Below are 11,462 nucleotides of genomic sequence, written 5' to 3'. Positions count from 1 at the left end.
AAAAGCTGCAACGCAGCAATACATTCAACGAAAAGGAGAATGGGAAAGAACATTTGTCTTTAGATGTGCAGGTCAGATTTTTGTATTGACAGGAGTTAGTTCCTTTTTTTATTGCGTTGAAGTGTGACGTGTGTCACGAACATTTCCTTCTGGTGTGATTGTCTCTGTTGGGATTTCAGGCCCAAAGTCACCTACGTCCTGTACGTTTGCACAGAGGAGGGAGAAGGTTACGTTTAGAATATCTCTTGTTCATAGATGGTTTAAATGTTGTTGTTTATTCATTTACAGTTGCATCAAAGACAGATCCACTCACTGCACCTGTCAAACTACTTCAAATATTACCATAATACATACTTTTTTAACTGCAATATATTTTCAAATACTGAAAAAAAACCCTGTTGACAGAAAACACAAGAGTTAAGAGTCCTTTTATTCATTTGCTCGCAGGTCATAAAAGTGGCACGTCATTAACAGTAATCAATCAACAGACATCATTTTTCAGGTAGAAATGTCCTGCAGAGGAATTAGCAAATATGTTCCTCAAAATAGTTAGCAGTAGTGCAGACGTCAATAAACAACTTTAGAAAGGTTAATACTGTAAAATACTCTTTTCAGCACACAGCAGGTATGTCATGTGGATAAAAAGGTGTCCAGGCCCAGACAAGTGGAGCCTCTGCAAGGCCACAAGCCTCGCTGTAAACTGAATTTAATGGCTCTGTATGCTTCAGCTGGTGTAACCACCTGTGAACAAGAACTGAAGTGTTTTGTGCGATAAGATCAGATAAACTAAGGAAGCTTGTTGTAGCTGCGCTAAATAACACTTTTCAACCTGTGAGATCCACAAATGTAGCTCATATATGATCATTTTCAACAGTTTAAGAGAGACTGCTCACCTGAGTTCCTCTGCTTGGTTCACCTTCAAACCCTGCAGCAGTGGAAGCGGCTCAGTCTAATCATCGCTGACCTAAACAGACTTAAAGGTGGAGCGAGTCATTCTGGAGAAAGACTGTTGATATTTGCAGAATGTGAAGTGCAGGGACGGTAAATCTGGCATGCTAAGGTGTGATGGCATTGTGAAGGAGAATCTTTCTCCAGGACGACTCACCCCACCTTTCATAAAGGCTTGAATCTGTATTATTAACATGTCAGCGTCCAGTCTTCAAAAGACTCGTTCTGTCCTGACATCTTCAAGTGCAAAAACAGCCTCATACCTCCATCCGAAAGCCATGAATCCAGATGGCACATCCAAACTTCAAAATGTTTCAAAACAAGTGCAAACAAGAAAGAAGTAACTTGGTCAATTTAACAGAATAATTGAAAAAGTAAAGTGATATGAGGCAACTGGCAAGAATCTTTCAAGTTAATAAAAACAAGCTGATGAAGCGATAGCGTGCCTCTCAGTGCATGTCAGCTTCACACAGTCTGTGAGCGAACAGGCCGTCCTGTAACCGTGCTGCTCCCTGTCAGCTCGGCCCAGTCACGTTCAAAAGTACGGCTCATGTTGTGGGCACGCTGGTTCTAATCTGACATGAGATGAATTACAGCTTTGACAGCGATGGTGACGGTCTAAAGGTTTCCTGCGTGTACCCACCCGTCAGTGAAGGCCGACAGGGAGCCGTGAAGTCCTTTAAGAAGTCACTCCCAGCGCCACCACAACAACATCTGTAATCATCAGGGCCGGAGGTCAGTTTTTGAAGGCTCCACAGCGGCTGGCTCGACATATGAAATCTTTGAGCAGGTTGCCGTCAATCTGCCAGAAAGCAGCTGTCTGGGTCACCTCGGTCAGGTGGTTCACACAGAACTTAAAGCAGAACTCTTCCAGGTCCTGAATGACAAAGAGGGCGAATGAGTAAGTTGTTCTTCATTTTGATCAGATGTTGGCCAAGAGAGCATTCAGCTAAGAAATGATGTACTTGAAATGACTTGCAGGGCTCTGTTTTAATGGTGCAATCAATCCTATGACTGCATTTTCCTGACCTTGACATTCATTTTGTCTGTCTGTGTGGTGATTTGGTGCCAAGTGCACCGTGCACAGATGGGAAAAGAGGCGCATTCACAGGACTCAGAGCAAAGAGAGCTGCTGGTGTTTTGGTGGAAAATAGAAGTTGAAGAACCAAGTCGGCTGCTGATCTGATGATTTTATCAACAACAACCGAGCTTAAAACATGAATAAACAAATTTATTGAATCACTCTCAAAACAGCACATTTAATGTGGTTAGAACAAGCATGCCAGTAAATCAATCTGCACTGATCTATAAAGGAATGTAATCTGCACTGTAGCTGTATGATCCAACCATTTACAACGTGAAATACAGTAGATTTATGACAGAAATAGCATCAGATGGATGCAACCAAACTTTATTATTATTCTCACTTAATTCTTCCAAGGTTCAGTTGCTCACTTTTTTTGTTTTAGTATATCCTAACATCCTCTTGTTGTAAGACACTGGATCAAATCTCTTGGAATTTTGCCCATGGAGGTCTTCAGCATTTTAGATCTTTGGGACCCTTTTCGTTCCTACTTGGTAAATAAGACAACTGTAGATGACTCTAAAAAGAGGATTTGCATGGAAATAACTGACTGGAGCAAATGGTAACTTGTCAAATCACTTTTGTATTTGTCGAATGACCAAATAAATAATAATACTGTTCCACACTTCCACTTGAGCCCTCCTTGCTGAAACACAAACAGGTGACAGTTGGAAGCTCGATGGTGAAGACTGACCTCTGCGTCATAGCGCACAGCAGCAGACAGCAGAGAGAAAGCGTTCTCCACGGTGATTCCCCTCTTTATGATGTGCTGACACAGACGCTTCAGGCGGTTCTCACAATACGACGTGGCCAGGTCCAGCAGCCCTGAGACAGAAGAGACAGCAACACTGCATGCGTTAACGACTAACACACAGGCGATGAGGATCAGGCAGTGTGTGTGTGTGTGTGTGTGTGTGTGTGTGTGTGTGTGTGTGTGTGTGTGTGTGTGTGTGTGTGTGTGTGTGTGTGTGTGGTCCTGACCAATTGCATCCTCAGGAGGCAGCTCCACGTTGTCTGTGTACAGGAACTCCAGGAAGGAGCGGTACACTGGGTAGGAGAACTGGTCTATCTCAATCACCTCCTTCATGTCTTCATTCCAGTGGGACTGAAACATGGATCTGAAATGCTCACACCTGCACAACAGTATGTTTCAGATACAGATGTTGGTTATTTCTGAATTCAGCAATATCGGGACTAAAGATAGAATGCTGTGAGATGAAACCGCTGACCTGATTTTGAGAATTGCTTTGTGGACGTAGATATATTTGCTGTCAACGCAGAACTTGAGGTCAGCCGTCTCTGGGTTGTCAAACTCTCTCTTCAGAGACTGAGCCACGGTCAAGAAGTCATCATGCTCTGGAGAGAGAAAGCACACCCACGCACACACCCACACACATCAAACTCTGGCAATAAGAAGATAAAAAGCTGCAGCAGTTATTTGGTTTGCTCATATTTTTTCAACTGAAACAGGAAGGACCTCGCTTTCCTCCACTATTTCATTGGAAATAATTTAACAATTCCAATTAATTGCAATGCTAATAATTTTGTCTGAGTGCATCAGACCAACTGAACCTTTTCCACAGACAGACATTTTGGCAAAGAGCACAGGTATAAACAATAAAAGGAGTGACGGCTGAATTCCATTTAGCTGCTTCAGCTTCAGGGTCCTGAGATTGTTAATGTACTTTCCAATGATAAGTCAAAATGACTGTTGTGAAAAAGGCCTGTAATATTTTTTTTTTGTTGACACAGACTTGATTATTGCTGACAAGGGTTCAGAGCAAACTAGAGGAACCAGCAGACAGCTCGGTGAGAGGAACCCCAAAGGCTGCGCAGGCAAATGTCTGCAGCCAAACTGGTGTTCTGTATGTGTAATACCATCAACTATGAATTTTTCCCCATCACTAAATCAAAATGCATGTTCAGACCGATTTCATACCTGACCGCAGAAATTTGAATGACTTCTTTATTCATTTTACTGTTGGAAAGTGAAGTTGGCATGAGATACATTACGGTTAACATTTATTCTTAAACAGGTTTTGCTTGTTTTTGATTTAAATATTTATTCAAATGCTTTTTTTTTTTTTGCCTCTTTTGTACCTGCAAAGAACTTGGTTCTGAAGTGAAGTGCTGCGCAAATAAAGTTTTACTTACTTTATTTACTTTTTAAAAAAATACGTATGCATTATCCCAGCTGGTAATGCAGTTCTTTTTCATTTCTTCCTGGCTGCCCGCGGCAGTAAACAAAGTGCATGTCTCCTCACACTAATTCACATCTGTAACAGTGTCCTCAACAGCACCTTTCATGATCTCAAGGTTTTAATCACTGTAATCTAGCTTCTGGGGTTCTGTTCCTTGTGACACCACTTGTATGAATCATCCACTTGGTTTAATGCCCCTGGCGGTCAGAGGGAATGAAACAGGACCATGAATGTTTTTTTTCTTTATTCTTAGGATGTTCTACATTGCAGATGTTCTCTGCACACCGAAGAAAATAAAATTACGAAAGAACACATCTGGAATTATGTAGTAAGCAAAAACAGTGTAAATAAAATATAAAAAATATATATAAAAAATAGAAAACATGTTTTACTTTAACACTTTTTGGTTTCCTCCATAATTCCACATCTTTTGTCATGGTTTTCATGTCTTTAGTATTACGCCAGAACGTAGAAAATAATAACTTGCATAACTTCCATCGGGAACACAAAACTGTTCTGAAAACTTTTCTTCAGGAGAAATCTGACATCTGATTTGTCGGTGCACACAGATGCATTCACATCAGTTTACATTTGAACCTGAATTACTGCATAACAAAAAGCCCCAAGTTCACTGTGACGGATGATCTATTTAAAGTCGCATTGATCTGCAGAGCCTATGTGCATGAACTAAATGTAATCTAAGAAGTAAAGTAACAGAAACTTGATTCATTTCATCACTACAGCATCACTGGGAACATGAGTCCTGGGTCTTACCCATGGAAAGAAGCCTCCACATAACCGACGGGGTGGCGAAGCAGGCGAAGACATCGTCGGTGCAGGCAAAGTGCGTGAGGTAAGGCAGCACTATAGACTGGCCCCTGCATTGGCCCCACATGTACACCTGACCGCTCTGGGTCTTAGCAGCTGATGTATTTGTGGAGTGACAGGCAGCGATCTCCACAATCCTGTCAAAGAAGCCAGAGGAGAGGACTTAGCAGTGTGAAAGACAGTAAGAAGAAGGTTGATGGCATCTGTGGAGAAGGTGCCGCTCACCTCTCCTTCTCAGTCATGATCTGGACTGGGCTCAGCTGGTTGCTCTTGTTGCCGGTGCCCAGCTGTCCGTATGTGTTGGCACCCCAAGCATACAGCAAGCCCTCGTCTGTTAGTGCCAGGGAGTGGGCATATCCTGAGACAATCTGGAGACGGAACGAAAAACTTTTGATGGAAGACCAACAGTTTTAAGACATCAAATCTCATGCCCAGACCCATGCAAATATTTCAACTGGTTTTGTCTTGTTGTCCTTGTTGAGTTGTATGTCTTTTTTTCCCATATGCATATACACTGAGTGCACTGCTTATTTTTTATTTTTTAGATTTTAAATAAAATGATGTTACTTGGTGCATATATATTAGAACTGCAATGAAAATGCTCACTTTTTGCAACATAACACTCATATAATGTTACAAAGTCTCACTGGGTGCATATTCTTAGTGAACCTTTGAACTGAAAGTTTCATCCAAGTGTATATTTTAGTGTGTGTAATCTCACACCTGTTGCACACATAATCCCAGCAGAGCTACAAGGCGACAGGGAGTGAGCTGGTTCCCATTATTTCCAAGTCCCAGTTGTCCATTCCCATTGTAGCCCCAGCCATACACCTGCAGAGGCATTCAGACAACATGAGTGCTGCGGAGGCTGCAGAGGGATAACACAGCGCTTATAGCTCCAGTATGTTGAACAGTCACCTCTCCATTGTCCACTACTGCCAGAGATGAGGTCTGACCGCAGACAATACTGACAGCCACTTTGTTCTGCAGCAAGGTGGACACTCTGCGGGGTGTGGGCTGGTTCGCTGTGGAGCCTGAACCCACCTGACCGCAGTTATTGTAGCCCCATGCGTACACCTGGCAGACAGGAAGTTAAAGGTGAAAAGTGAGGCAAAATATTCAAATGATGGGAGAGAGTGAACTCTTATAAAGGGTTTCATGACAGCTACAGATTTTTCTAAATGATGAAAGAGTTGAATATCAGCCCCCCCCCCAATCCATCTCTTGGCCAGCACCAGTTGCCTGGCAACCAGCACAGACTCCAAGAATTTGCGGTTCCTGGCCAAGAAACAGTCCGGTTAGCGAAGTTAGCTGCTGGTAGCTTTATATTTACTGTACAGACAACAAAAGTGGTATGAATCTTCTCATCTAATCCTCAGCAAGACAGCAAATAAGTGTGTTTCCCAGAATGATGAATTACTGCTTTCACACAGCTCAGTTATACTCTTCAAGACCCTCCTTTTGTGAATTTCAATCACAGTGAATAGAAAATGCTGGTGTGTCTGGAAGCCAGTGGGAAACACAGTGTGCTACAGTGTGGAGCTGAAGGATGTTTGAAGGAGTGTGAGGGACAACAGTTTCCTTCAGGCTGAGCTTAGTTTTCAGCTCAGGGGGATCAACTACAGCTGTGATTGGACTGAGGTGGTTTTAAACAGCTTTTCACTCTGCGACATATATAATTCTGCTGTTAAAGAAACATTTCTTTCACCAGACACTCACTTCTCCTGAGTCGGTCAGAGCCATTGAGTGGTGAGAGCCACAGGCCACCTCTGTGACCTTCTTATTCAGTAGGTTGGCAGACACAAGGACTGGAGCTACTCCTTGGTTGGTTGTCCCATTTCCCAGCTGGCTGTAACCATTATGGCCCCAGGCAAAGAGCTCTCCATCTGAAACACAAAAAGATTAGTCATTCTGCAGCACTTTTTAATCCACATGTGAAGAGGAGGATTAAATGTTTTGTGCAGCTACCCTCTGTGGCCAGCAGGACGTGGGGTCCACTGCCATAGCTCAGACTGACCACCTTCCTCCCACTCAGGAAGTCCACCTTCTTGGGCACAATGGTGCTCTGGCTGTCCCCTGTTCCCAGGCAGTTGCTGCAGTTCAACCCAAACACATACACCTGAGTGTGGAGAGAGGGCGGCCAAACGAGAGAACATGTAATGTGGATCAGTGATAAGCAGGGCTAAGCAGAGGCAGCCGCAGTCAGCCGAGTAGGCAGCAGGTCACATTCCAGACACACAAGCATCAACACCGGTGGGCGGCGCTGATAAGATCTGCAGGCAGTGTGCTGCCACCAACCTTCCCTCCCTTCACACACAACTCAGCACAGAACAACAGCACGGATACAGAGACGTGACAAGGAAGGATGGGCGGTAACAGGAGCTTTACTTGAACATTGCCATGTTTCAGCCCCCTGACTACAAACTGCTGACTGTGACCATTATTCAAGGAATTTAAAATTAAACATAAAGCTGTCAAACAGTAACTTTTCTGGGGCAAGAAACACTTTTCGCAATGTGCACGTTTGCAGAAATGCAGCCAACTAACAAATCTGTATTGTTGAGTTTATTTTTTTGGCCACTTGGGGGCAGCAGAACAAGCTGTAAGCTTAACTGCCATATTTTTGCCTTCAAAACTTGTTTTGGAGAAATGCAAGCAATCAGTTGCCTGTTAACTCATCCAGCAGACACAGCAACACAAGCATTCATTGGGAGTCATGTTTCTGGCTCCTACTATGTTCACCAATTTGTGGCTTTGCTCTGTCTGCTGTTTGGTTCTGGGCTGGTGGTGTACGGTGGATTTAGAGGAGCTTATTTGCTGACAACAGTTGCCTGTTGTGGTTCGAAAAAAGGTCGATGGGAGCAGGGAGGCAAAACAGTAATAGTCAATAAAAGCAGACATGGTTTGTAACTTAATGGATAAAATATGGAAAAAACCAACAGCTCCTCTATTACTTAAACACAAGTTAAGTTCTCAGAGCAACCCAGGAAGCCTTACATCACCTTGCATGATTAGCTCCACATCCCTGTTGTCCCTCTGACCTCTCACCTCATCATCATTGGTGATGTAGATGGCCTCATTAGCAGACATTCCAAATACGCACGCTTTGCGTATCGTGGCGAGTTCCTGGGGCCCCATCAGGCTGAAAATGGGCCATTTGGTCACATCCACCATGATGCATTCGCTGTAAGTCTGTGGCAAGGGCGGCACGGCGGACGAATGAACCTCAATCCAAAGGCATGGCAGGGGACAGGGGCGGGGGGAGGGTGTGGGTGGGCAAAGCTGGCAACACTGTAGGTGTGGGGGGGGTTGGAAAACAAACAGTCAGAGAGAATCAGACATTTGTCAGTCTATGATCAACATTCTGTCAGTCAATACTAATACTAATACTAATACTAATACTAATCTGAGCTGGGGCTTTATATTTACATGCTGGCACAAGTTATTTACGTAACCACAAAGAGGCTTCACACACACACAGCGATGCTCATCTTAATAAGAAATAATGCGAAGGCCACTCCTCATCTGACGGAGGAGATTAGAGGGACGTTGGGTCATGTGGTGTAACATTAGCTCCAACAGATCAGGGCCAGTGCGTTTAAAGCTCCTTACAGTCACATTTTTGTCTTAAGTGTGTCAAAATTCTAAGAGTGGTATAATTTTTCTCCCCTCAGTCTTATAATTAGCAATAGGTGCCAGGGATAAACATTCCTGAGAGTTAAGACTCGGTCTCAGCTCCCACATTATTCACCAGACCACTAGAGGAGTCCATCCCAGTGAGTCACCGGCAGAGGCTGAGTTTCATGTAGAGGCAGAGGATGCACACTTAGAGAAACAAATATTCTGGAAGATTTTTTTTTTTTAGATCATTGTACATTTATGCTGTGAGATAGACTCTCTTCCCAGAATATCTGGACTTTCAAGAGCAAATCCACCTTAACAAAGATTACATCCGATCTCATTTTTCTCTTTTGAAGTTGCTCAATTGATGGAGCCTGCACTTTGACAGCACCACCCACAGCTTCAAAGCCAACATTACAGCAGATTATTGCAGTGTGATAACAATAATATCACCCACCCCTGGCTTCCATCATATATGTAGTGTATGGTGAGCAACATGCAAAAACAGTAAAACATACTGAGGAAATTTGAAAATAGTCATCGTTACCAGTGCTTCTAAGCTACTTAATACTACTACACATTTAAGAGGGAAATGTTGCACTTTATACTACAAAGGAACTATAGTTAAAACAATCTTTTACACACAAAAGTATGTTAACTAGTTCTTGATTAAACCACTTAACAGTATATGATTTTGCTAAAACTGGGTCCCTCTCAGCCAGCTGTGGCATTAAAACTCTGCTTACTGTAGAAACAGTATAAACACTGAAAAAAGGATCATCCACCTCTGATGTGTTGATGCTCTGACCTGCAGCTGGGGGACAGTTATCTTTGTAGCCATTACTGTACCTTTACCGTCAGACATAAACAATAAACCTCTGCTTTGGGGCGCTACAGACATGCTGTTTCTGTCTCACTCAAATGGGTATTGGTGAAAACAAACTTATGACCCCTGAAGGCTTCAGCATTTCTTAAGAAACGGGCTTAGCGGGTGTTGAAAGTTCAGGTCAGAGCTTTTCTGTGGTGTAACGACGTTGCTAAACCAGCTGCAACCTCAACTATAATGTCATTAAACACTCAGCAGACATGGACCACCGTACTGCTAATTGGAAACAGCTGCTTAGCTAGCTCGTTAGCTAATGTTGGCCATTGTTACAAACGTGCTATTCAGCAAAGTGTCCAGCTGACACAACACAGCGAAGCGAGAGGAGTGGGTACTAGATTGATCCGTTTGGAAAGTCCCTCAAATCTCAGCTAACTTGTTTCTCAACTGGCTCCCGTTAACTAATTTAGCCTGGAAAAAAACAGCATTCACAGAACTTTCACAAATAAAGAAGAATAACATTAACATTTGCAGAAATCCCACCTCTTAAGTTGGTGTGTTTCTGGTGTCGCTTGCGGTTCGGTCTCACGGTCGGCGGTGGGATGTCCGTCCTCTCACTTTCTACAGTTGCTGCCACACTCAGCTGCTCTGACTCTTATTTGCGGAAGTGAGGAGAAACTGATGTCACGTGATCAAAAGGCCAAAATAATCGATTGCAGATGAGCGATCACTATATCAGTTCTTTAGGCCAGCGGTCCCCAACCTTTTTTGCACCACGTAAAGCAATAATTTGCCGGACCGGCATAGAAACGAACAAAAGCAAATTATTAAAAAATACAACTTACTATTACTTTGAATGTAGTTGTTGTAATTAGTGGGATCCCTGCGCTTGTTTCGCGAAGGCTTCATTGGTTCATTTGCGAGCCTTGTGAGCCATATTACCCAGAGCGGGCTTGGTGCGTGAGAATCACCTGAAGCGATAAACCCGTATTTAAAGCAGGACTGCTGATATTGTCTCTTAAATGCAGCTTTCTTTTTCTTGGAAATTGTAGGCTCTTCTTCTTCTGTCACATCATTTGGTCTTTTCCCCTTTCCGAAGAATGGCCCGGGTTGTTATTATTACTATTAATAGTATTATTATTAGTGTGTGTGTGAGTGTCCCGGGCCGGATCCAGGGTAATTCCCGGGAAGGTTCCGGGTCGGTCCCGGGTTGGACCCGGATAGGTAGCGAGTAGGATCCCGACCGGGTTGTTGTGTGTGTGTGTGTGTGTGTGTGTGTGTGTGTGTGTGTGTGTGTGTGTGTGTGTGTGTGTGTGTCGGGTTGGATCCGGGGTCGGCCCCGGGTACTGACCTCCAGAGGAAAAACCACTGATAGACTTAAGCTTATTCAAGAGAACAAAAAACCAGAACCAGAATCAAGAGCAGAGAGCACATTAGTCTAGTTTTAGCTGCTCTGCACTGACTTCCTGTAACTGTTATTATTATTATTATTATTATTATTATTATTATTAGTGTGTGTGTGTGTGTGTGTGTGTGTGTGTGTGTGTGTGTGTGTGTGTGTGTGTGTGTGTGTGTGTGTGTTTGACATGTGTACAAAGGAACAGGCGGATGCACCTGATTATCTGATGATCAATAAAATATTTTTTGCTCAGTCTCTGTGTGTGGCCCAGTACCAAATGGCCCACGGACCGGTACCGGTCTGTGGCCCGGTGGTTGGGGACCGCTGCTTTAGGCTATCACAACAAAAGGAAATTTCACAGATTTTGCATATTTGGAACAACTTAGTACAGTCAGTTTCAACAGTGGTTTGACCAAAAAAAAAAAAACATCAATGTCCATCCCAAGCTTCTCCCTGAACTTTCAACAGCATCTCATGATCTTCCTCAGCAGATGGAATATACTCATTTGCCATAAGAGATTTAGGTCCAGTGGCTCTGCAGATCCCTGACAAAACCAC

At 43.4% G+C, this 11,462-nt stretch overlaps 1 protein-coding gene across 3 annotated transcripts; it reads right to left on the bottom strand.

Annotated features, from left to right (window-relative positions):
* Window positions 1–411: 411 nt before the first annotated feature.
* Window positions 412–10,174, bottom strand: LOC139340411 (RCC1 and BTB domain-containing protein 1-like). 3 transcript variants are annotated; one of them, XR_011602948.1, is made up of 13 exons: window positions 10,049–10,161; window positions 8,110–8,352; window positions 7,030–7,180; window positions 6,781–6,947; window positions 5,980–6,138; window positions 5,785–5,892; window positions 5,287–5,429; window positions 5,008–5,198; window positions 3,262–3,388; window positions 3,014–3,165; window positions 2,727–2,857; window positions 1,543–1,825; window positions 891–1,495 (listed from the first exon to the last, which is right to left on the bottom strand). XR_011602948.1 is itself a non-coding variant. In XM_070976225.1 (12 exons), the coding sequence occupies exons 2-12, from the start codon at window positions 8,233–8,235 to the stop codon at window positions 1,685–1,687; spliced, it is 1,596 nt and encodes a 531-aa protein (XP_070832326.1). In that variant the 5' UTR covers window positions 8,236–8,352; window positions 10,049–10,174; the 3' UTR covers window positions 412–1,684. The 3 variants fall into 3 exon arrangements, 1 of the variants encoding a protein (XP_070832326.1); XM_070976225.1 differs by having other exon boundaries at window positions 412–1,825; window positions 10,049–10,174; XR_011602949.1 differs by lacking the exon at window positions 10,049–10,161 and having other exon boundaries at window positions 7,030–7,154; window positions 8,110–8,159.
* Between the last annotated feature and the right edge of the window lie 1,288 nt (window positions 10,175–11,462).

The sequence above is a fragment of the Chaetodon trifascialis genome, chromosome 12 (genome assembly GCF_039877785.1).
Source record: "Chaetodon trifascialis isolate fChaTrf1 chromosome 12, fChaTrf1.hap1, whole genome shotgun sequence".
NCBI lineage: Eukaryota > Metazoa > Chordata > Actinopteri > Chaetodontiformes > Chaetodontidae > Chaetodon > Chaetodon trifascialis.
This window is presented reverse-complemented; position numbering and strand designations above follow the sequence as displayed.